General features: G+C 41.3%; 1 protein-coding gene across 3 annotated transcripts in view; it reads right to left on the minus strand.

Annotated features, from left to right (window-relative positions):
* Positions 1 to 27,595, minus strand: part of dtx1 (deltex 1, E3 ubiquitin ligase) — a 41,271-nt gene that overhangs the window by 13,215 nt on the left and 461 nt on the right. For all 3 annotated transcript variants that reach the window (XM_053325067.1, XM_053325065.1, XM_053325064.1), the window contains exons 2-3: positions 26,667 to 27,320; positions 3,289 to 4,036 (exon numbers count right to left, since the gene is read on the minus strand). In XM_053325067.1, coding sequence (XP_053181042.1) covers positions 3,289 to 4,036; positions 26,667 to 26,925 — 1,007 coding nt within the window. In that variant the 5' untranslated portion in view covers positions 26,926 to 27,320. The remainder of the gene's footprint in view (positions 1 to 3,288; positions 4,037 to 26,666; positions 27,321 to 27,595) is intronic.

The raw sequence follows: 27,595 nt of genomic DNA on the forward strand, positions 1-27,595 counted from the left end.
GCATATTGATGTGAGTAGCGGGAGGCAGAGGCAAGCCTGTCACCCCCTGCTACACGGTGGGGGAGATTACAACACGGGTAATGCACTTTACAATGCACCTGGAATGCTCCGAGAATAACCAATAATGACACCAAGAATTTCCGAATTGCACCAGTTTGGTCCAGATGAGCCCTCGTTTCAATATTAATTTTATCTTATGGGGAGCGCCAAACCAGAGAGGTATAGCAGCTTACAGAGGGATAATGATCGCTGCACCCGACACATGGCCCTCCAGCCAAAGCTTGATGAGCACTCTATACACAAAAAGCTGGTAAACACAGCTAGCAGCAGTGCACACATGCAAACACACAATCTCATTCCTTTTGTCTGAGGAAGACCCCCAACCTCCTCACCCACCTTGCATCTTTCACCTCTGTCACTAAGCATTTTGGCTCTGCAAAGAAGCTAGTGCTGACATGCAGCACAAGTTTTAACTTAAATAGTGACATGCATGGTAAGAGAGCACAGAAGGAAGTGGTTTGGCTGTCAGAAGAGACTTGTGAAAAAAACTCCCCAGACACCTTGTGAAACCTGTTATCTGTTCACTCCACAACAAAATGTATCTCTTTATCTGTTCAGACAAACCGATAAACAAATATAATGAGATCAGTCATCTCCATGTAATCATATCATGACCAATACTGTAGGTCTCATGTGGTGAGATCACGGTTACATATTTAATGTTGAAACAAAAGATACTTTAGAACACTTTCATGTACGGCACTTTATTCTACTTGAACACACTAAAAAAGGATAGACATGAGTTTAACTTTGTTATTATGTAATTTTGAGTCATTGAACACATATCATGAAAGATTAAGCTAAATAATGTGATAATATACCTACTCTCATGTGGAGCTCAAAGGATTAGTCAACTAATCAATTAGTGGATTGACAGGTAAATATCTGCAAGTTTTGGTTTTCAAGGTTGTTTTTCAAGCAGAAATGTTCATCATTCTCTGGATCTAGCATCTCAAATGTGAGGATTTGCTGCTTTTCTCTGTTTCATAGCAAACTGAGTATTATTGAGCTTTTTTGGACTGTTTGTCAGATAAAAATGTTTATGATATCCCCTTGCACTTTGGGACATTTTGATGAGCATTTTTCATTTTGTTTTTGCAAATTCATAGACCAGTGATTAAACAATTAATTGAGAAAATTATTTTCAGATTAATTTATAATGAAAATAACCTTGAGTCAGAAACATTAGCCTTTTCCTGTTTCTGACAAGTTTATGTAGCATGTGAGCTCAATAATAAGTCAAAACATCTGTAGCCACCTGTTGTTACTACATATTGACCTTGTTTTCCAAACCACATCTTCAGTTTATAGCACGTAAATATAGGCATAGGTAATATATAAAGATAAAATAGGTAATATGGTGGGCTCTGTCTGCCCGGTAATGAGATAAACTGATTTGTTGACACAATCCCAGCAGATGGTGCCATATCTAATATTTGTGCATGTAACACAGAGTAATGAAGCAACACACAACCCCCTCCTAACACCACCGTTTACAGCCTACAAGCTGTGGCTTCTTTAGACAGTAAAAAGATCAACATTTGAACTGCAGCCTTCGTCATCGATGATACTCGGCTCATAACAACACGCTTTATGCTCTGTTGGCTAATGCAAAGATAAAACAATTTGCAAGAGTAATATTTTTGAAATCACATCTTCATATAAATGTGCAGCATGGTTGTTTGTGTGTGTAAAGCTGTGATATAAACTCGTGTAAACATGCCACAGCATGCCAACTATCGTTTTGTACCCAACACCAGCTATATTAGGGTGTGGGTGTGTGAAAAAAAACAGATCTGGTGTTTTAACAGTCTGTGTGGGTTTTCTCTGTTATCGGTCTGTAGCATGCTTGTGGGAATGTGCGCGGGGGTTCACATTTCAGCTTGTGTGAGCGTGCGCGTGTTTGTGAGCTCTCATGTCCTGCTGTGTGTGTGCTAACCACAGTCATCCTGTACGTCGAGCCACTCGCCTGGGAACTGCTGTACTCCACCTCACCCCAATGTATCTTCCTCTCTCGCACTCTCGCTCTCACTGTCTCAACGAAACCCCTAGTGATGTGAGGTGAAAAAGTCACATTAAATCCACAACACCTGAGTTTTAACTAAATTATTAAAAAAAATAAAATAAGAGAAATGTTCTTGAATAGGTAATTCTGTGCCGTCTGTCTCTTTCACATATACCCTTGCACAGTGACACATCATCTCCCATCTGCTTGCGGGATGAAACAGCGTCATGGTCTGTTATCATGAGCAAAAACCATATATGTTTCCTGTCAGTGACACAGAATTAGGCCATGGAAAGTGAAAGCTTGTGTGCCTACAGTAGGTGAAGGACAGTATTATTCAAACATACAGTAAGTGTGTCTCTCCCCATGAGCGGTGAGAACAAAATGGAATCAAATTAGATCAGGAGAGGGTTTATTTTAGTAAAAGAAAGCAGGATAGGGACTGAAGTATCGGTTACAACGCTAGACACACTTCTTTTCCTCAGTTCCTTTCGCTGAATCGCTCTGAGGTCAGAACGCTATGCTGAAGCTCCCATTTTTCCTTGATCCATTATTCATTCTTCCCCAGTGGAGCTCTGCCTCCATGGTAAATAGGTTTCCACAGCTACACCAGCGCCTGCTTCACATGTCTGACCGTGCGTACACACGGCCACATCATGAAACAAAGATGCAGTTCCACACATCCACACACAAGTCCACATAAGGACGTAAGACTTCTTCACATCTTATTATACAACAGCCACAACGTTTTGTGATGGCAACAGAATGATCCAAAAGAGCTGCAGTATTTCATGCCTATTGGGGCCAACATAAGCTCATTATCAAGTAGTAACCATGACAGACACACATATGGGAGGCTCTTCCTCTGTAAACTTGGGCAAAAGAGAATCAGCCAGACCCGAGGCCTTTTCTGCAGATTGACCGATCAGCACGTAAACGAGAGTGGTCATAAATCAGTGCAGGGAAGATGGAGAGAAACAAGTAGAGAGACTAAGAGAGAAAATTACAGTATAATACACCAGGCACATGCAGGTTGAAGCTTTGCGAAGCAGACAAGCAGAAACAGAGACTGTTTCTTTTTATATCCTACCATTGCCTCAGCTCAACTGTAAATTCGACTGAATGTGAGCATTATGCCTGAGCTATAACAGTAACAGCAGACTCCTGAAAATCTAAATGAGGAAATAAGGGGAATGCATGACTGTGTTTGCAAACATCATTACCCTGGTGGGATGGCTCCTCTGGCAGTGCCCACTGAAATGCGCTGCGTGCCTGGTCGATTCAGGTTGTTCTGTCCGTTGATGGTGAGAGCGTGGTGGCCATGGGCGGATGAAAGAGATGGCATCACGGGGGAACAGGGGAAGTTGGCAGTGGACAGTGGCAACTGCACCTGTTCAGCTTTGGCTTGTCCGCCGCCCATACTTATGTTATTGTTGTTGGTGCCGGAGGAAGCGGATGTCGGAGACCAGAGGGAGGTTCCAGCAAAGGTGTTACTCTGCCGCACTACTGTCAGGGTTCCTGTGGCACCCGGGTTGCCTGCTGTGCCTCCGTAGTGCTTTCGTCGCTGAGAAGCCAGAATAGCATTAGAGGCGGCTCTCGTACTGTTGACCAGGATGCACTGCTGGCAGGAGCAGGGCTGTCCGGAGCTGGCTCCCACAGGCCAGGACTGCGACTTAGGGATGGAACCCATGATGAGAGGGTAAGCAAGGTCCATGCGTCTTCGCAGGCGTCGCTTGCGCTGGCTCTGCCTGTTTGTCTGAGACATGCTGTTGAAGTCGATGAGGTAGCAGAAGCCCAGAGAGGTCAGGTCCAACCAGGGGTGCTGCTTCTCGTAGGCGTTTTGAATGGTCACACAGATTTCCATGTCATACGGTGTCCACGAACCGTTGTCATTCTCCCACTCCCACACCACACCTTTCCCTGGGGCGGATGACGGCTCATAGAAGTTCCTCTGCACTGGTCTCATGGTGCCTAAAAGTAAAGGATAGAGGAGAAATAAGACATGAGGATAATCAGTTCGATTCTGTCTGTATTTTTTGTATTTTAAATGTTTTATAATGTAATTGTTTCATTTTTTATTTATTATGTAAAGCACCATAAATTGTCCTTGTGTATGAAATGTGCTATACAAAGAGACTTGCCTTGCCTGTATGTCTAAATGCACCTGTTGTCGATGCCTGTTGTCGTGTGTTTTGTGGTTAAACAAGCTATTTGAAAATATCACTAATGCCACATGTACCGCTACTAAGGCCAACGCTAAACATCAGTATTGCTTTTTTAAACACAGATCTTTCTATGATTGGTTCAGCACCTGTGCAGGCATTACAGGAAGTACTGAGATAAAATAATTTGTCCAAAGGCAGAAAATCATTTTAATGTATTAGTATTACACGTTATACATTTTTTTTAATATCAGTCATTAAAAATACCCAATGTTTTTTTGTTACAGCTTCACAAATGCATTAAGTCACTTGCTTTTCTCTATTTCACAGTATATCTCTGGACTGTTAACTTGTGATTAGAATTGGTCATTATATTTGACATTTTATTGGAAGTAAGAGTAAATGAATAATTGTGTAAATAATTAATAGGAAAAAAACATAAATTGCTGGTAACCACAGCCTGAAGCTCACCAAGTAAATTAATGAAGTGTTGAGTCAGCAACTTGACCAGCTGATGAGGATTAAGTTCACTTCACTGCTTGCCTCAAGGCATATGTTACAAATTGTAGCATTATCTCAGTGGGTCAAGAGTTCAAACTTAAATCGTTAAAAGCTGAGGTGCACACAGAGTTTGACAAAACCCTCACCTCAAGATACTCTGACAAAGCATTAAACTGTACTCATGGCCTTTCAGGAATATAGACATCATACATTCACAACCCCTTTTCTCAGTCTCTACACTCTATTCTTGTGTATGGCAACAGGAAGGAGAGAGATGTGGAGCTTTTGTACCTCTGTCCCTCTGCTGATGGCCACTCAGCTCCTACCTCCATTATAACACAATTACTATAGTCACATGGGAAATCAGGACACCTTAGCCTATCCATCTCCTCGCGGCACGCCAGCAAGGGTATCCAGTCTCTCCGGTGGAGACCGTTACCCCTCCTTCCCCCACCTAATTTAACGGGTAAATGCTCACTCTCCTTCCAGGGAGGACCAGGGTGATAATGGAGGGATGGGAGTGTGTGCAGGGGATGAATTGGTTTGGGAATGAGTAGGGGGTTGGTGGGTAGCAGCAACCCCTCATCCAGCAGCCTGGTGCTGGCTCTGGAGAATAAAATGCATCAGCGGAATCAGCAAGTCTGACCTTGAGTCTCTGCTGCAGACTGCCGCTAAAGGACTCAGCTTGATGGCTAATTTCATTTGGAGTTGCTGAGAACCACACACACGCACGCACACACACACACACACACACGCACACTCACACTCACAGATGACTGCTCAGTGAGCCAGCTGCCTGAGTCTCTCACATCTTGAGTCAGTCAGCCATGCGCAACTTTCTTTGCCAGTTGCATCCATGCCTGCTCACAGCCTGCTCTGATTCTTTATATTCTCTTTGAACATAATAATGAAAATAGTAATGATTTCCCCAAAAGGATTTGAAAATTAGACCCTCGCTGATTTCCTAAAAGTCAGTACTTTTTACTTTTAGCGTAGCCGTGGAAAGATCTGTGATGCCAAGCCTTTACCGCTGTGTCTCCTGAGGGATAAATTAGCTCTGACACTTTCAGCGGGCTGCATGTTTCTGGCCGGATCTGTAGTCACACAGCTCCTCACTTGCTCAGTTAGTAGGGTTTAACACAAGCTTCATAAATATTTCAACATGTGGAGATGTTTTACTCCCCGGCATCATTTTAAACGTCTTAACTTTGGTGAGGAAAGATAAACAGAATCCCTCTTTGAAAGCCTATTAGTACTGTTAATTGTTCAGGAGAGCTCTGATGGAGCCCGCTGCATGAAATGTGCTCAGCTGGAGGATTTTCTATAAACAGTTCAGTGCACTCTGAGGGATGGGTGTTTGGCACTCAGATTTCTTCAGTGTAATTAAAGTGAGGCGAGGACTGAGCATTGCTCAGCAGTCATAGACCAAGCATAAAGGTAAATGGTCTCACGTATTTGAACACACTCTAGTCCTAATCCTTACTCATATTGTGACTCTCAACAAAGCGGATATACATAGCTTATATGATATGTCTGGTTTATTACAACTCTTTAGTTTTCACCATGACTTCTATCCAAAGTAACAGCTGAAATCCAGAAACAATGCCCCAGTGAAGTCAAAGAAGGAATCAGCTCATTTAAACATGCTAACAGTTTAGCATAACATAACTTTATTTGGAGAAATTAAGTGAAACAAACTATGAAAAGGAGTTTAAGGAAATATAATATTTCTGGAACTATAATGCTGTTGCTAACAGTTGGATGAGAAAATTGATGCCACTCTCATATTTGTCTGTTGAATTTGAAGCTCAGGACAAGTGAATTAGCTTAACCTAGCATAAAGACTGGAAACAGAGTTAAACAGCTAGCCTGGCCCTGTTTACAGTTCACATAATCTGCCTACTATCACCTCTAAATTTTACAATTGAATGCATTTAGTTTTTTTTGTTGAATCTGCATAAACACAAGTGTAATAATGACAAGTTGTTTTAAACCTGACTGAGGCAGGACAGTTGTTTTCCTTGCTTTGAAACTTTATGTGAAGCTAAGCTAATTCTTCTGGCTCTAGCATTAGTGTATTAACATTAGAGTGATGTCAATCCTCTCATATAATTCTGGGCAAGAAAACATATTAGTGTAACATTTACCCAAATTGTTAATTTAGTTTTCCAAGTTTGATTCAGGGAGTCAGCCTGTAAACTTTTCAAATTTGAAAAGCGTGTTTAAGACTTCTAGAAATTATCTGCTTGTTTCCTGTTCTGCTTACTGTACTTCTTTCTGCTTTTTTTTAGCAAGGTCACCACATTCCCACATCTCAGCAGTTAACTTTGTGAGCAGATTATTGTTACCAGTATGAATGACTGTCCAAACTATGAACACTGGGGTTCTAATACACCAGAATTAATGTTTAAATATTTGCATTCTTATGCAGGGGTTGAACAGGCTGCTAATCAGGAACTATGGGAGGAAGGCAGAAGCTAACTCATGAGTCCTAGGGGCCTCATGAGGGAAGTTTTGTTAACAACATACAGCCTGAAAATCTGCTCACTGCCTCCAATTCTGCTGTAATTTACTGCTGTATATATAGCTACCTCTGCCAAAAGCCTGGGTGTGAGTGTTGATGTTCTCCGTGTGACCCTTCATGCTCTTCCTAACAGGAAACTAAGCGAGAGTGGCTACTTCCTGTCTGACCCTGTGTACTTTTGGCAGCCATCTTTCCTGCCCGCCACTCACATCCCCTGTCCTTTCTGTCACTATGTCCTCCAGCTGTCCTTCCCCAACACCAGCTAGTTCCCCTCGGGTGAGCGGTAGCTGTGTGATGTATTGCCTCGTCAAGGCCCGCAGTGGGAGTCTAACCCCACTGTCACGCAGGGCCAGGTGGGTTCATGGTAAGCTTCACTGCCCTTTCACATCTTTGCTGGGGGGGTAGAAACTTCCTGCAGTCTGTTCGCTGTTGGAGGCCATGCCAGTCTCCATTCTTAATAGCTTTGTTTTCCTCTGGAAGTGAGGGAAGGCCTGTCTGAATCACTCTTTTAAATGGAGGGACAAGCAACATTAAGTTGCAACATCCTTGACTGCCCTCAGAGGCCTGCAGCAGGGAGTGAGAGCAGATTGGCAAACTGATACTTTGTAATTCACGTCTTTTAGTGGATGCTTTGATCAAAATTGTTAACCAGTTCCCATATTGCATTCTTCCAAGATAGAGGCTCCTGTGTGCTTTTAAGATACAATTTAACATTGAAACAGAGCTAAAGAAGACATGTTTAATAATTCAAAAATAATGTTTTTTTTGTGCCACTTTGTTATATACGAAACATGATCATTAGTAGCCATGCTGCATTCAAATGCTCAAATAAATGATGAGATAAAATAAGGAATGAAATTTCAGATTTGACATTGTATCAACAAATCCACTTCTCCAAAGCTAGGGCTCATCTAGTGAGTAAAACTGCTTCACTCCACACGGTGAGCAGTAAATCTCATGTAAATCTGTCACTGAGGTTATTGATGTGTGTGCTCCTCTCACACACTCACACCTCTGTGGTCAACCAGGAAAGTGTGGCGCAAACGCCCCTAATGGAAACTGTTGGTGCCATACACCTGATGTGTATCTACAGGTTTTTACCAGAACAGCTGTGGCAGAATGCATGAGATTCAAGTTTTGTTGTCACAGAAACACTAAGGAAAGATTTTGTTGTCATGGAAGCCGTCCCTGTGGCTGGGAGGAAGAGAATGAGGTGTGAGAAAGAGAGAAAGACAGAGAGAGAGAGAGAGAGGAGGGGAGGGGGTCGCCCATATGTGAACGTTCCTACTACTCCTTTCCCTGAGCAAAGCGCCAACAGTCAACTCCTCCTCCGCTCGCTCATCTCATCTGCTGCTGACGCCAGCTTTCCCCTCTCTCTCTTCCGTCTCTCCTGACTCCTCACCAGCACTGTCTCGCTATTCCTCACATTTCGCATTCACATTTTCCACTCCGTCACTCACTGGACCCCATCCTGCTCTCACACAACGCTCAACTCTTGGACAGAGAGCAGAAATCTGTGTCATTGAATTAGGGCCCGCATCACCTTGTAGTTAATGTTCTTCCTTGTGCTACTGCAGTGGGAGGAAAGGCAGACGAGAAGTGCGGGGATATAATATATCCTTATAATTGACAAGCCTCTCCAATTTCCCCTGGGCTGCGTTGAGCCTATTAAAACATAGTGCTGCATTTTTCCTTTTAAGTACAGAAAGAGAGGCCAGTAACAGGTCTAGCATCATACAGCTCAATGCTGTCTGAGAGGCATTTAAAGGCAGCTAATCTATGGTCTGCTAGAAAAATGGGCAGACCTCTGTCAGAAAAAGAATGCTGTGCATACAAAACAGAGAATCTCTCAAGTGATGAATAACATCCCATTAATCTAATATTATCTTCATGTCTTTGTTTCTATTGCAATAGATAAGAGTGATATTGCTTCTTTAGGAGCAAACAAGCCACTTGAAACTAGGGCTGCAACTAATTATTTTCATTTCTCTCTCTTCCCCCCCCCCCAAGAGATCAATTTAAATGCATGATTTCATTTATAAAATGTCAGAAAATTATGAAAAATGCTAATTGCAGGTTGTTGCAGTCCAAGGTGATAAGATTACTGATATTTGAACTAAACATCCAAACAAATCCCAGAAGCTCCACCTCCCAAATTTCATGGACTTGTATTGCCAAGGCAACGACCAAAAGACAAATATGGCAAAATCCAGAGTGATGCATCAGCTTTAGACTCACTTCTGTTCCTCTCACACTTTATAACAAGCAGAAACATTTTCGTCTCATGTCAGCCTGCGATCAGTGTTTAAATTCAAATACACATATACAGGAGATTTGTGTGATTTCATCAGCTGCCTGTCCAAACGCGACAGAAACAGACTCGTAGGTGTAATAAATGCAGGTGGTCTCCATGAGTCTGCCTCTGATTCAGTGTGAATTGATACATTTAATAACATGGAAGTGTATTTGTTCCATGAGAAAACACTTTCTATGTGAACTGGCCATAGCCTCCCTCTCTCTCCAGCGTGTCAGCCCTCCCCCACCATTCAATGGGTGCTGGAGACGGGGGAGACTGTCACGTCCTCACACAGACAGCTGCTCTGATGACTTCCTGCTGTGGCTCAAGAGGTAGAGCGGTTCATCCACTAATTGGAAGATCGGTTGTTTGATTTCCGGCTCATCCAGTCCACACGTCAAATTGTCCTTGGGCAAGATATTGAACCCCAAATTGCTCTTGATGGATGCGTCATCAGTGTGTGAATGTGTGAGATTAGATTAGATTGGCACCTTGCATTGCAGTCTCTGCCCTCAGTGTATGAATGAGGGTGTGAATGGGTGAATGTGGCTTGTAGTGTAAAAGTACTTTGAGTGGTGGGAAAACTAGAGAGACACTATATAAATGCAGTCCATTTACCATTTACCATTCCCCCCGATATGGCCACAAACACTCAATGCCTATGAGCTGAGTGTTTCCCATTTACTGTGTATGAATACTGGATTTTTTTCAGTGCCTACACAGAACAAGCAGCTAGTGGACCATGAAGAGATATCTGCTGAATTTGACAGAACTGTGACAGAAGCGTATTTAACGATCTTTCTACAGAATCACAGACCCTAACTTTAAGTTCAGAGACACAATAAAATGCATAAGTTTTCTTTCAAGAACTTTCAGCAGCCATACAGAGACTAATCCCAGCACAGGCTGAAATGTCCATTTCAACATGAGCGCTAGCCACAGAGATGCAGCCACAACTTGTTCCTTGTGTGAAGCAACTCAGTGGCTTTTTGTGATTTCAACAACAATGCTCAGTGCACCACAGTATTGTTCCCACTCAACTCTCACTTCTACTTTACCAGAAAACCTTTTTTGTTACATTGTTACATTGCTAGTAATATTTCCCAGGCTACATAAAGCAGAGCGGTCCTCCTCTGAAGGAGTTGTTGAAAGTAGTTCAGGAAAAGATTGAAAATCACTAATTTGAGCAGAAGTGGATGAGACAAGTGACGGAAAAATGGTAGAAGTGAAATGGATTACATCAAAATTTAACCCCTGATATGCAATGAACCTTACAATTTGATGATGACAGATGTTTTAAAAGTGTGGCAGCATCCAAGGGTGAAATTTTCCTTTAAAAATTGAGATTGCAAAAGAGTGATGTCATAGCTATTTAAAAAGAAATGTTGAGGCACACTACCAGCATAGCTCTAGTGATGGAAATATCTGTCAGCCAGTCCACTATGTCTAGAGAGAAATATTATAATAAAATCTTAAAATAAATAAAATAAAATATTATATATATATATATATATTAATAATACTATTGAATGGATTGCCATGACATACTATGCAGACATTCATGGACCCCAGAGTATGAATCCTAATGACTTTGGTGATCCACAGACCTTTCCTATAGGAACACCACTTTTGGGTTAAAGAATATTGCTGGCAGTTATTCATATTGAACCCTAACCCTAGCCCTATAGTTAACCAATTTTTTATATAACCTTAACCCTAACCATAACCCACCCCAACCCTAACCCTAATCAATAATGGAAACTTGATGTATACTATTCCCCATCAATGAACCACACTGCTGTAGTAAGTGGCATGTTCCTTCATCCATGAAAAGACTGGTTACTGTAACTTGTTTAGAAGCAGCTCTTAGGAGTAAAAACAGTGGTGAGATTACAACTTGTTCCTACTAGTGTTGACACCACTGTGCATGCATGGGAGCACAATTATGATTACAGAGCTTCGCTAGCGTGTTTTGGTACATCCCAACCTTTTGACTCACACAACAAATTGTAAGTAGAATGAGTTCATAGTTTGGCTCTGCATACAAGATTTGTATTTGTATATTTGTAAAACATAGCAAATCGCCACCCAAATCCTTTAAGTTTCTCTGCAATTACTTAATGGATTGCCATAACATTTGGCACATATATCCATAGTGCCCAGAATGATTTATAATGTCTTTGGTGAAGTGCTATCATGAGGTCAAAATTTAATTTTTTCCAATACTTTAGTTTACCTTATTATTTAGCTCAAAGCACCTCTGAGTCATAAACAGCCTCACACAGCTGCTAGCATGGCTGTAGACTCCTGGCCTTGTTTAAAAATATTTTTTAAATTATAAAACCACTGACTCTTGACACATACATTCCATCTTTAAAAACACACATTATAGTGTCTGATTCCACAGTTAGTGGAAGTTATTCTTCATTTCATTTTATACTTCATCAATTTTTACTAGAACAAAAGGCCTACTGAGCTGTGAGCAGCAAAACACCAGCGTAGGCACAGACCATGAATTATCATCATACAGCCTTCATAATATCCAACATATGAATAGTGAACACATGATGAATATGCTAATAAATTCTACAGTATGGGGGAAATAAAATAATTGAAGCGCGTTTGATGTTTTCACATAAACCCCAGAGCACAGCTTGATAAAAAAAGGACTTTCATCTCCAAAAAAAGGCCTTCACAAACAATAAACCCAAGCTGGTTATTAGAGATGATGAAGAGACAGAATGCTGCCGAGCAGTTAAAAATGCATCACACATACTGAGAGAGAGAGAAAACATCTGGCTTAAAAAGCTCTGATACTGTGTGAATATGATAAGAAGTGAACTTTTCATTTTAATGCATGTACCACTGAGGCTTTAGATGAGAAAATCTCTCCCCTTTTCAAAAGGCATTGTCATACCTTTACATCAAAGTCTCAAAGATCTGTAAGCGCATTATCTGCTCATTAACAACTACCCAGAGATCACAGACCAGCAGGATGACAGTCTGGCATTAAGCTGGTTTAACAGCGTTATATGTTACAATATCGTGGCTCCCCTGCTCCTCTCGCTATAAATCACACATTAAAGCTCATTTTCTATACTGAGATGACACGTCTCGTTTTCCCAGAATGCAGCTCTTTATAACTATAGTGAATAGCAACTTGGATTCCCTTAAGTGTCCTTGTCTCTTCGTCGGCAAACGTGATGGATGAACAAAAGTGGAGGAGCTGCTATCGGTTGGGAGGCAGGCAGGGAAGGAGGGAAGTAGGGAGAAAGGGACGGAGGGGAAAGTAAAAGAAAGGGCAAGATGGTAAAGCAGGGTAGGAAAGGAAAGGAGGGGGGCAGGAAAGAGGAAAAAAGGGGATTGTAAAGAAGGGGGAAAAAGCCCACAGGGTAGGCAGCGAGGTAGAGGAAAGGACAGAAGAAAGAAGAGATAGAGGGTGGAATGAAGATAAAGATGGTAGATAGGGTGGAGGAGAGCCAGAAGAAGGGAAGAGGGGGAAGGTGGAGAAATGTTAGGTGAGCATGGAGGGAGGGAGGGAGGGGATGGAGTAGATACTGGAGGGGGTATGCGATGAGTGGAGGATTTCTGCCAAAGAACAATAAAAAAAAAAGAGGATGTCTCACTTCTGCCCAAGCTTAGAAAGTGAACACTGCGGTAAAACAGGCCCCACTAATACAGTTTTGCTGCCAGCGAGACAAAGTGGTGAAGAAAAGTGGCTTAACTCCCACTGCAGCCTTCCTCATCCTCAGCCCCCTTCAACTCTCCCAACTCTCCCCCCACCCCAGCCTGGCACGGGGAGCTGGCCAGTAACCGTGCGCTTGTGCAGAGTTTGCACTTACTGAGGTAACAAAAAAAAAAAAAAAAAAGAAAAGACAGCATAGAAAAAAAAAAAATCTTAAGAAAATGAAGTTATAGACCTGTCCACCTGCCAGCTCTTGTACTGCAGTGAGGCAACAGACCCTGTAACAACCTTCTGACTTTGTGGATGTCGTGACCGAGCTTCAGCTGTGCCAAGGATGCTTTCTGACTCATTGTTTGTGTGTGTGTGTGTGTGTGTGTGTGTGTGTGTGTGTGTGTGTGTGTGTGTGTGTGTGTATAACTATCAGTAGACACACGTTCATTAGTCTATCTGTATACGTGTGAATATAAGAGCTGACACATGTCGCTGAGGAGGTGAGTGAGTGTGGCTGAATGCACGGTGCTTGTGTGGTTCGTGGCACAATCGCTTTCTCTTCACACTGCTTCAGCCTCATCACGTCCAGCAGGAGCCTCGTTAGCGTGTCAGCGCCGCGCCATCACGTCACAAGGGCAAGGGAGTAGGAGGCACAGCTCCAGGCACAGTTATGACACACACACACACACACACACACACACACACACACACACACACACACACACACACACACACACACACACACACACACACACACACACACACACACACACACACACACACACACAACCTGCAGCCTTGGCTTCACATGACAGGCCAGCGTTGCCAAGTGTCAGGGTTACAGTAAAACAGGTTTCTTGTTAGCAGAGAGGAGTCACTTTCACACATTAGAAAACAAAATCCTGTCTTGTTATCTTTTCCAGTAAAGACAGCAGATTTGGCTCTTAATCTGACAAAAACAGCTTATTTGGTCGATGCAGGTTTTGACAACATTTCAACTTTTCCTTCTGAGGTGTGACATTTGCTAATTTTCTGGGATTTTTGCCAGCTTATCCCCCATGAACTACACAGGCTTGTTATTTTATCACAATATTTTCTCTCATCCCTGACAGCTGCCTGACTGATGACTTCTTATGCCTGGGTGCTACAGAGCCTTTTTATTCTGGCATCAGTCCAACTTGAGAACAGTGCTGCCAACTGATACAAGAAAACATATGAAAAAAAAACGTGATCAAAATAAAGAATATTCCTTAAAAGTGAAAATTTTAACATACAGATGCTTGATATTTGTACCATATAAATAGCGTGAATCAAAAATTCAAAACTTTTGATTTACTATTATGAAATATTCTATAACAAGTATTTAAAGGCTCCCTGAGAGAAAATTTCATGTACTGTCTAATTCACCCAATCTGATATAAATCATTAGACTGTATAGAAAAGTCATAAGTACCACCTCGGTAAAGAATGTTGTGTGAACGCATTATGATTTTATAATCAGATGTGTATTATACATTATTGAATTCATACAAGTCGTATGAAGCTATGAAACTGAGGCTCATATGGGGAAAAGCTACATGGACTAGTGATTGTGATAACTTTAGTCACCTATTTTATTTACTAACTATAACTATATCACTGGTTTTCATACAAGAAATTGATTTATAACTCTGGCTTTATAAACCCTGCAATAGGAATGCTGCATCTAGTGGTATAGTATATTGAACATTCATTAAAACTAGCCTGATATTGTTTATTTACTTTTTTTTTATAATTAATCTGCATCTTTCAGCATAGCCAATTGAATAAAGTTTTTTTTTAAATGCCTGCTAGTGTTTGTATAATATATATTACTAAGGTTGTAATAGGTGTAATAGAGTGCATTACATTGAAAAGTGTTCCTAATATTTAGCCTATTGCATGTATGTTGGAGGTGGACAAAACATACACCATATCATGATAGCGTGATCTTATCACCTTATCATTCTACATATTTTAGTTTTATATATAATGTATGATACCAAACAATAGAACAGTTTATCACGGATTATGGTCTTTGGGATTGTGCTGTATATCATCATCAGAAAGTGAACCACACTGATGTAAATATATTGCATTGTGAAATGAATGTGATATTAATATTAATATTGTCATGACAGTGAATGATTACAAACATATAACAGACCCTGGCTGGTCTTGCATCTGACCAGACAACATCACTCCTCCCTCCATTTAATAGAGCAGAAAGTGACACACACACAAACACACACATGTACTACTCCCACACTCTGACATGCAGCAGTATTTTTGTGTGACACCACAATATTTCATGTGAGCCGTCTCACCAGCAGGACAGACTGTACATCAGAGAAACCATTTTGTGTGCTCAGCACAAAGCTGATTGATGGGCGCACCACGTCAGCAGAGTCATTGAGGAATAGCTCACTCAGGTGACCTCTGCCACGCTGTACATGAAACACTAACTGCTACATGACTGGATCAAGAATTAATCACATCCAGTGAAGTCCATGAAGTTAGCAAACAAGGGCAACATGAGTTCAAACTTGAGAAAGAGGAAGGACTTTTTCACACGATCATCAACTCATGTCTCATACGGTCAGTGTTTCAGACGTTAGACATTTCTGACTCACTTCCATATAAACACAATAACCCACAAGTCACATGAACTTCTCATACACTAAATATATAGAGTAGATCCTATTTAATCATTTAAAAAGGTTCATTACTGCCTGCAATGTATATCAAGAACTATACAAAGTCCAATTTGTAACAAATGACATAACATAAAGTGTTCATATGAACCAAAATGCTCAGAATATTACATTTGACAAATAAAGGGAGTCTGACTCATTGAGATGAACAGCTTGCAGTAAATGAGTTTGCTGAGAGAAGCTTTTATAACCCACTTCATAGCTGTCAGACACAGTCAGGTCTTATCAGAGGAAACGTCTGGCTACATTAATGCAAAGTGTCACTGGGCAAGTCTACACGAGTCAGCTTTGATCAGCAGTAAAATGGGCCTGGTGTGAGAGAGGTCAGAGGGCATCAGATCAGATCAGACCTCGCTGCAGGGAGATGGATGTTTTATCCATACACCTTAATGGATTTCCCAAACACAACTTTGCCTTAAATATGTTCTACTTTCTCAAAGAGTTTTTATTATTAGGCCCAGATCTTTTCCCTGCTGAATCACAGGTGTAATCACAGCTCCTTTGTGTTCATACTACAAAATTAACGAAGAGAGTAGCCCAATTATTTTTACTACCATTTTTGTACTATGTACAGGTTTTCTGCAGCTACAGTACCTATTAAATCTATTTAGAGTAAAGGAGAATATTCAGCCAACGGTGCAGGGAACCAACTTGCCCTTGTCGTGTCTAAATGTCAGAGGCTGGAATAAAATCAGGGTCATGTCCTTGTTGCAAAGTTGCTGCAGGATCAAGAAATATATTTTATCGAGCTTAAAGCTTCAACACAGGTCGGGTGCACTTATCAAAGCCTACAGAGGTGTAACAACGGTACGGTAGTGGCAGGGTCAAAGCCTGGAGAGAAACTGATTTCACAAATCCACTTTTCAGAAGTCATCAGTTCTGTTGCGATAAAGAAGGAGGAACAGGAAAGTGCTGCAATACGAATTGTGTTGTTATGGGAAAGTGCTTATTGTACTGTAGGTAGACTTCTTCTTTTGGCTCTGGTGTCACATGATAATTTAAGGTTGTTTACAGTGTAATATCAATACAGGCAGAGGACTTCATGCTCTCGAGGCTTTAATAGCTGCAAGAAATGTACATAATTTATATGGAACTATGATGAATAAATCATTTATGATTTTCTGGGAAGGCTTAATTACTCTAGAACAGATGAGGGTCAACTTTGAAATTCAATTTATATTGCACTCTAGGGGGTGGGAGGGGTTGGATTATTGGGCCTAAAGTGATATGCACAACCTACCACAAACCTCTGAAAAGGAGAAACTTTGAAGCTCTGAAGCTACGCTAGAGGCAGTGTTTTCAGCCACACTGTAGCAAAGCAATGACAGTTTGAAACATACTGAACATACAACAGAGTATAATGCTGGAGTACGTTGATAAGTTTGATTGACCTTGCGGCACTTTTATGTACGAGGTGTGAAGTCCCGTTACTGTGAGAATCTATCTTGAGGATGTGACTTCAAGCTGACCACAAGGCAGCTGTAAACCTCAGAGCCATCTACCAACCTGTTAGGGGAGTGTTTGGTTTTTAACAGCTTGTGAATCATTTTAAGTTTCAATTTTTTTTTTTTTTTGTACATCCCTTATTATTTACAAGTTAATGTATCATGTGAGATGTTTCTCCATAACTGCCACTCCACATAATCATCACTAGTCTAGGACTCCAATTAATCGGCGGTCAAGGTAAGAACCTTTGATTTCACCTTTTGAAATACTCATAAAGTTAAAATATTCTGAATACAGTGGAGACAGATACTGTAGTCTGCATCTAGGCCTACATCCATCAGGCTCACATTAAGGTTCAAATCAAGTTCCCTGATCAAAATATCATTTTTCTCCAACACTTTAGTAATTTTCTCAGTCTTTGATTCAGGCTTGCAATATATAACAAATATTTCCACGTGGAAGAAATGATTTTGGCAACTTTTCTCTTTCATATTGACAAATGTCTCTATGATTGAATGCGTCCATGCAAAGGACAGAAAAGAGTAGACACAATTACCGTTTAGGTCTGATAAAAAATCACCTTGAGGCACTGCTGTTATAAATCCTCAAGGAGTTTGGAAGCTGTCATTAATAATGAAATGTCTTAAAAAGTGACATCGTATGAGATGCTCCTTTGAGGAGCAACAGTGGAGGTTAGAGGGGTGTCTGCCAAAAGCACCTGGCAAATATTATTCACCTCACAGGCTACTGCAGGATGTTCCTCATGCTGACAAGTCACAGGACTTGGACTGTCACCAGCAACCGTGATTTAGAAGCACTTACAGGTGACACAGAGAAAGGAGGAGAGGGGAAGAGGTCGAAAGAGACCCGCATTGATATTCTGGTGAGCGTCCAGGCTGCGAACAATCAAAATAAGTGATTGTTTTTTTGCATGGGTGAAAAGTACAAGTGTGAAGGAATGTAAAACCATTATGTGCATGCATGTGATCACTCCATGCCTCATTGCAGTAATTCCTCCTCTCTTTTTCTTCCGTCCAAACAACTTGTGACCATGCATTCAGAAAGCAGGTAATTAATTGATTTATCATTTAGTCTTAAAAATGTCAAACACTGTGAAAAATACTCATAGAAACATCCTAGAGCACCAAAGTTGCCATCCTAAAATGATCTATTTAGTCCAACTAATAGCCCAAAACACAGATATTCCATCCATCCATCCATCCATCCATCCATCCATTCATCCATCCATCCATCCATCCATCCATTTTCTATGCTGCTTATCTTCTAAGGGGTGGTAAGGGAACTGGAGCCGATCTCAGCTGACTTTGGGAGGGAACACCCAGGAACCCCATGACTGTCAGTATAACATTTCAAGACAAAGCTGACACTTTCAAATGACTTGTTTCACACTTTAAGACTGGAACATTTACCATTTACAGTGAAATAAAACAGAGACAAGCAGTAAATCTGAAGAAACATCCGAGGTTGGAACCTGTGCATGTTTGGCATTGTTTGCTTGATAAATGACTTGAGTGATTAATTGATTATCAAAATGGTTGTAGAATATTTTCCTGTTGATTAATTGATTAATCAACTGATCATTTCAGCATTAATTAACATATATAATGAATGTGTAGTGCCATCAGAACAGTGAGCTGTTTACTGACATTAAAAGGTTAGCATGCTACAATATTCATTTAAACTGGTAACCTCCCCTGTCTAGTTTATTATCTGTGTATTACATATTCATGATAAATTGCTCTATGCGAAATAAACCATGTTATATTGTAGATGCATTATATAGTCTCAGTTTATGTTATTACATTATACAGAAAATTAAGCCTACAATATTTGTATAGTTTTTGCAGCCGGTGAAAGTGTTTCACTGAAAGCTTCACTGAGATATGACTCTCGCCTGTGTGTTCAAGACTTTAGAAAGATCTCTTTTGTCCATTACAGTAGCTTATACTGGGACAATGATGACTGTCTTACAACCAAGATGCTTTTGAGAAAGCTATTCCAGTTTTGGCTTTAACGATTAGTCATGCTGCCGCCTTTTTTTCACTGTCTTCTTTTGTCACTATCGGAAGTGGGCTAAACTGGGCTAAGAGTGCATGTTTTGTAAAATGAGTGAAAAATGCTAAGACCAAAAGAGAAAGTCCCGTGCTGTGCTTCTGCATTCACCGAGACTGATCAAAGGAGATCTGAGCTTGGTTTACTGCAACCGCTGGCAGCCGGAGTTGCGTCACTGCAGCTCTGGTCTCAGTCAAACAGTGCTTTCTGCAAATGCTAGCCCACACACTCCTGTAGATCAAAGACAACCCATTTGGTACAACGGGAACACTATGTCCCTTTTTACATGACAGCTACCTAACATGTGGTTTGTATAGTGTAGAGCAATAAAACCATATGAAGTCACATGATTTTTTAACACAATAGCTGGATTGATTTGAACTTTGTTCACATTTTGTAAACACTGTGACATTTCACTACATAAAAAAGTTGTTAGTTGGAGAAAACTGTTCTGCACACTCCAAAACAATGATAAGCTGCATAAGATGTGAGAGAGTGTGCTTTGAATTTGACTCTACATCCTAGATAGTAACACACATTTCAACAAAAGATCTCTCATTGAATGTAAACCATGAAATGGAGAATATTATACAGTGTTGGGATGATGCCTCATTCCTATTCTAGCAGCAGCAGGCTGATGGGCTGAGGCAGACGACAGCCTCCGATCTGAGTGACCTCCCAGACCGGCCTGATAAGTAAGCGGCGCAGAGTGCAGCTTTAAAGCTGCTTTTTTGATGAAAGAGTTAGATATCCACTTTAGAAGTTAAAAGTGGTGACTCACTGGATTAGAAGTTAAAAGGAGATGTGGAGAGACGCCTCAGCTAACAGCACCAGAGGCTGCACAGCCTGCTCATCACTGTAACGCGATGAGGATGTGGACAGAACAGAGCAAAGCACTACGACCCTGACAGCAAGGTTGCTCTTGGGGAGCAGCAGTCTGACTGTAGGAACTGGGGGACTGTGATGCTTTACAATTATGACAGAATGTATTTAATAAGTAAGATTTAATTGTTGAATAACTTTGGACAGTTCATTGGATAAAGACATCAACTTACACTCTGGAAATTATGAGGGGATACTATTTTCTGCTATATTATGGACTAAACTATGAAAATCTGAAAAATGTTTTTAGCTTCACTAAGTCTACTAATCAGCTTTGACATTAGTCATCGGTTGAATAAAAGTACCAATAAGTGTTTTACTACTGCGCAGATGCTATGATTTGCTTGCTTTCCTCTATTTCATGTCAATACAACAGACGTGGCAGCTGGTCAGACTATACAATAACTTTAGGCTCCAGTAGCGTGTGACAGGTATTTGTCAAGATCAAATAATCAAGCAGTAAATTAACCAAAAATATGGTTCATAAATAAAATAAGCACATCTTGAGGCCGTAGACGGGAACCTTCGTACCAACAGGCTTAAGTGTGTGAGAGAGAAAGAGCAGGGGAATGTGCACAGCTGAGGGCCTTTCCAGTGTTATTATATATCCCTCCCTCCTCTCTGACTGTCACTTTCCATCAGGAAAACGCTCCACCTCTCCCTCTGTTCCTCTTCTCTCCTCACCTCTGTCAGCCCCCCAACCCCAGCGCTGCTCCAATCCCTTTCCTGCCGACATCCAAGTGGAATTCAGCCAGCTGGTTGGGGCTATAATGGACCGTGGAGTCCAGTCACACCTTAGCACATCCTCGCCTAAGCGTAATTTTCATTCTGCAATAGGTCCTTTCTGGCTAATCATGTAAATTACAAAAAGCTTTACAAGAAAAAGGACTGTGTCATTATGTAATGTCTGTTTGTCTCCACTAACGTGACTGAGGATGTGGTCAGGATGTGACTTGCTGAGTATCTTTTGTGTGTTACACAGATGGAATCTCTGGTTCAACAGCTATAATCATAAACAGCAGTCCTATAGTGTGTAATCAGTATAAAAATCATACACGTTGCTTTTTAAAAAATGTTGTTTCTATTTCAACTTGTTTCTTGATGTTTCTATTCTGAATGTAGAGTTTGAAGCCTTCAGGCCACACTGTTCACTCATTGTGCTTTCTTCTGACGCAAGTGGGATTTCATAGTCAGAGCTGATGCATGCAACACCTGACCTTTAGCACGAACATAGCGGGAATCCTTGTTACAGCTTCCTCCCACAGACCACCAAAATAGGTCCCACACGTATTTACTACATACTAAACTACATTTTAAAAAAAGAAAAAATTTGAAGCACTGCTCCTTTCAATAATCTACAGCATTACATATGCTCAGCAAATTTATAGAGAGTACCCAGACTATAACTACAGCTGCTGTTGTTTGTCAGCTAAACACAAAACAGACATGAGAACATCTACTTTGTCTTCTGCTGTTTTTTTTCAAAGTAATTAGTTAGAGAGGGCATTTAGCTGAGGGAACTGTAGGCTAGAGGAGAGGAGTTTCTCACGCCTGTGCAACCAAAACAAACAAAGCCCCGCTCCGGCAACACAGCAGCTAACAGTCGCTGATAGGGGTTATCTCTGCAGTCACACATGGGCCATCTCAAAACACTAAGCACCAAGCCACTCTAACAGCCTTTACATCTCCAGAAACAGACAAAGACATTCACTACACACACCATGTTGTCTCTCTTTTATTTATATTTTTTTATTTTTCTCTCTTTTTTTGTGAGGAAATATAAACAATAATGTTAAAAGGTGCCAATATGCATAAAAAAGTGTTTTTGGACGTTTTGTAGAAACAGTATGTAAAATCTCTGCTTGGCTGTTTCTCATGGCGGTGGCTAATTGACAACCGAGAGCTGACGTTGCTAGGAAACATTGCTGTCAACCTACAAAACACTGATACAATACTTTTCCCCCGCCTTTTTCAACAAGCCCACATAGGCTACCAGCTATTTAGGCTGTCTGTCCCCTTACAAGTTTCAAAATGTAGAAGGACCCACCATGTCACTAAGCTTGTTGTCTCCTCACAAAGTGGAAGCTAGCTACTTCAGCGCAAGTAAAGCTAGTTGGTTTAGTCATTTATGTTTTTAAATGTTAACACCTGCTGAGTTGTTGTTAAGATTCAAAAGCAAGTGAAACTAATGTTAGCTGTCTCTTTTTCATGGGTCCAGTTCATGGATGTATAACGAGAACTGGATACAGGAACAGTGCTAGGTTGTGTGTATGCTAGGTTGTGTGTATGCCTTACATTGTGAATGACACGTAAATCCACAAATACATTTTTTTGAGCATCACAGCTCCTGCAAAATGACTGGTTTCACTTCACTTTAAGAATTTGGTCTAGTCAGTCTGAACTCATTTAGAAAGGCTAAAATAGCCGCACTAATGATTTTTATCTCCATTCAAGTAGCAAGAAGGTGAAACCAGAATTTAGTGGTTAACTGCCTTTGCAGCTGTTAGAATTGTAATGATACTATAAATTGCGCCAATGAAATTAAAAGCTTGACCAAATCAGTAAACAAGCTATGAGGCTGTACTAATTTCTTTGCAAAAACTAATTGTAACTTTAACTGGGTAAAATTTTAATTAAATATGTCATGATTTTAGCTAATGTAACATGAGATGTTATTAAGAAATTGATGTTTCTTGAGTGACACCTGTCAAACTGAAACTACTGTCTACTTTCATCACATCACGTATGAATCAATGACATCTTTGCACACTTTGTTGTGTCTTTTCACCTTTTCACTATACTTCAATGACTACTTACTACAAAATAGATTTAAAGCAAGTAACCGACAGAATCTGTCATTTTGTTTTGAATTATGCTTAATGTTACATACATGATTTAGTAATCACTCAGCACCTCTCCATCATAAGAGAAAATACAGAAGAGGAAAATGCTTAAAAGCCAGGAAGCAAAAGCAATAGCTGCAGTGTGAAATCCATCAGACAGGCCACAAGTGTTGGTATATGATGGAAATGGCAGATAAGCCCATGTGTTTTGCTATTGGAGTGGGTGTAGTGAAAGGGGATCAGTCCGCAGCAGTGTTTAGAGGTTCAAACACCCCTCTGGGGAGAAGAACGGATCGATCCTCCTTGGCCAGGAGCCAATCCTCCCCCTGCCTTCAGCCAGATATTCATCCACACTATATATAAGCCTTTAAGCCTTCACTCTTACTGTATATACAAAGCTCTGGGTTTCAGGATTTCACCACAGACTGGTTTTCTTCACCAGAAATTGAATACTGAAGAACCCCATGCCCCATGTTTTTGAATGGCAATTAAATACAGATGTGTTTAGGTTGCTTTCCAGAGAAAGGGGCCATGCCGCATCGTCTGTGGTGCGTGCGTTGTCGTCATGATGCTCTGATTAAAGAGAGCCATGGAGATAAACTATAGTCGCTGTCTCATTAGTTGGAGTAACTCTGCCTGGTTCCCACCCACAGGAGCTCCTCCCAAAGCCACAAGAGAGCAGGACACCCCTACACAGCCTGCAGGGACAGGACACAAACACCACAGCTGCCACAGTGCACCATCACACACATGCACAGACACAAGGACACACACACACACACACACACACACACACACACACACACAGACACACACAAGGGACTTCAAGCTCACTCAACTCTCTTTCCAGCTCTTGCCAAAAAACAGCCTCGGAGGACGAGATCACTGGCTCCGCGACAAAATAGGGTTTCCCCACAGGGACACTCCATAAGCCTGCAACGGAGCAAGTGGCTGCGGCTGACCTGCTGGGCTACAAATATAGCAAATGCTCGATGTGAAACAGATTCATCACAATCCACATTAACACAGGCTAGCTAAGCATAGCTTGTGCAAACACCAGTGCATCAACATCACAACAGACTGGAAGCTAGGCCTCATGGGAGCTCGGATCGATGGTTTTGTGGCCTGGTAGAGGTTCGCCCGTGTTTGGGGACAGGAACAGAGTGTGCAGAGGAGGAAGAAAGAGGAGGAGGAAGCAGGCAGCAGAGTGTCCAGGCCGCTGTATGTCAGGCCCTACTGTGACAGGTTTATCCCAGCTGAGGGGGAAGGTAACACACCGAACAGCACAATGAGGAGCGATAAACGTCAGGTCTGGGCCCGGCGCCGTGGTAATGGCTGACAAACGTCTCAGCGGCTCATCTCGCAGCCACTCAACCCCGGACACATAGGCTGCTCAGCATCATGTTCTATCAGAGGGGAAAACGCCAACGAGAACAACAGAAATGCTGCCAAGAAACTCCATACTCATACAAACTTATACAAACCACCTGAGAGTCATGCAAAAATACCACCACGTCTCATATTCAGCATTTCTAACATAAAAGAACAGCATATACTTAATAAAGAACAATAAAACCCCCAGTCATTTAGAGGGTTCAGTATATATGCTCATAGATACTGTGTAGCCAATTCACCTAGAGCTCATTCAGTATAGCTTTCTTAATGCCTTTTAACATGCCTTCAACAGCCTGCACACCTACTTTTGATTTATTTATGCAACCCTTATATTATATACCCTTACATAAATATTCTATTGACTCAAGACTACTTAATATTTGTCTGTTGACTATGACTATGACTTTTGTTGTAGCAACTTGTTGATGTCCTAATTTGTCAAACTGACTGATATGTTCCCCTAAAAGCATCAGCTGTGTGTAATAAGAGCCTGTTTACTAAATGTACAGCATTAAAGACACAGCAATAAGTTTATTATACAGTAAGTGATGTCAACATGGAATAATTATGTATTATTATTGATGAATCAGTTAAAAACAGTCTATCAAATTATTTTATTAAAATAGATATTATGATGTTTTCATTTGTTTTAAAAGGGACAAATGCACCACATCGACCAATGCCACAAACCGCCACAGAATTTATAGCTTGAGCTAGTTTGCAACGCCCATCTGTGGATGGAAAAACACACATACACACATACATGGACACACGCACACACATACACACACACACACACCCTAACAAGAAACTGCAACTGTTTAAACAGCTGTAGGTGCTACTGCAGGTTTGAACCTTTTAGAGACTGAATAATGAATGGAAATGAATAATGGCCAGTTGACATAATATTGATCATAGCCAGGTCACCTTGTATATACAGTGTGTGTCTCCTTGTTTTGCTTGTGATGCTCAGATGTTATGTAACGCTTTCAAACAGTCTCTGATTTAAAGTGATTTACTCAATATTTCTTTGAGGAGTTGATGAAACATTGATGTAGAAATGTGCTCATTGTATCCAACACAATATCGGTCATCTGATTTGTTACTAACCATAATTCAGTGCTACTATATTAGATGCATTTTTTGCTTCTGAATCAGACGTGAGGAACAATTGAGAAAGCTGAGATTTGTCTGAAGCCGTCTCTAACAGATGTCTAGCTTCGCTTCAAACGCAAGAACAGCAGGAAGGTGAATCCACACACAGAAACAGACAGAGTGTGGTGAGCCTTAGTGGAGTACAGCAAAAAACATCTGATTATATTTACAAAAGTAGCAGTCAGCAGAGGGAATTACAGTTAACCAAACAAAAGCTGTGTTGGGTGGATTTTACTCTTAAGTAACATGTGTAGTGGGCTGTGGTATTCTAAGTCATATTGTTTCCATCATCATCATCGCTTACTAAATGTGTACCATAACTGAGTCACTAACCACAATTATGACTGCAATTCTTACTAACTTACTAATGAATACAATATGCTGAGATGAGTGAGGGGCATCACATTGAGCTATAGCACTCGTTTCCTTGATGAATGCACAGCCCCTTCAACATGCTGACCTTTGGCAAGGTCGTGGCATCCCAGCAGCTGCATATAGACACTCATGAAGGAATAATAAATCATTGCAACACTTTTTCATCTGGTTGCTTTGTCTCCTGTTGTTTGAATGCCTCCCGGCTCAACCTGTGGCTCATCTACGTGAGTCTCAAAGCAGACGGGGACGCTCAGGGCACTCATTTATTCCCTTGAAAGTTACATAAGGTTTGTGTAGCAACGACATCAAGGCTCTGTTTTAATCGGTCCCAATGAGAGATAATGTGATATAATTTGTGGTGAAGAAAGTTGAATATGATTCCCTTATTTACATATGACTACTGGTTACACATTCATGTTATGTATTGATGACTGTTGTGTGTACACCCACATTATCTGTTCTTTCCTTGACATAGAAATGTATCCTGATATGATTCTGTGTAAATAGACAGTGTGCTACCTGAACCTGGTGTGTCTCTTACCTGTGTCCTGTCGAAACTGATGCATGGACTGCAGGTCAATGATGTAAGGAGAGAGCTGGGGATCCACCTGCCCTAGAACCACGGTACCCCGGGCATCCCCCTTCAGTACATTCTCAATATGATGGCAAACCGCTGCAGTGTAGGGCCTCCAGCGCCCATGTTCGTTCAACCACTCCCAGACCACCACTCTGGCCAGGTTCTGAGGGGGGTACCCCAGCCCATTGACAGGCACCAGCAACCCAGATCCTGGACGAGCCATCTCCTCTGTGGTGTCTGCGGTTCAGCTGCTGGCTATAGCGTGGGCTAGAACACCACTGCAACCCTGTCAGTCAACTGACACACTGGAACATTTTCATCAGCGCCAAACAGAAAAAGCTTGTATCAGCGAGTGGTATGTTAGCCCTCAGTTATCTCATGCTGCGTTCAAGCAAGCATCTCTGCTGGAGTCATCGTCTACAGGTCCTTTCTGACTGTTGGCGCTTTGATCAGCCAAAGTGCAGCCTGTGTCCTCTTGTGTCTTGTCGTATTTGAAGTGGCAGATGTTGATGATGTTGATGATGATGATGATGATGATGATGAGATTTGCAGCTGCAGCAGTCTCAGTCCTCCAAAGCCAAATGCAGCAGATCAGCTGCAGGTAGACAGGAGGGGATGCTCTCTAAACAAAAGAGGGGGAAACACATTGGTAAACAAATGCTGTGATTTATCCCGTGAGTTGTCTCACACAAGCAAGTGCTGCTTCAGAGGAAACGACACAAACCCAAGCAGTGCTGTGCTATGGATCCATTAGCCCTCTTGGCAATTCTGTTTACTTAAAGTGTGGTGACATAAAAATGTAACTCAACCTTGTTGAAGCAGCAAAATAATTGCGATTGTCATCGGTTTTGAGTGACAGAGAGAGAGCAGTGAAAGAAAGATGCCATCATAAT

This window comes from Scomber japonicus, chromosome 9, assembly GCF_027409825.1.
Source record: "Scomber japonicus isolate fScoJap1 chromosome 9, fScoJap1.pri, whole genome shotgun sequence".
NCBI classification, from domain to species: Eukaryota; Metazoa; Chordata; class Actinopteri; order Scombriformes; family Scombridae; genus Scomber; species Scomber japonicus.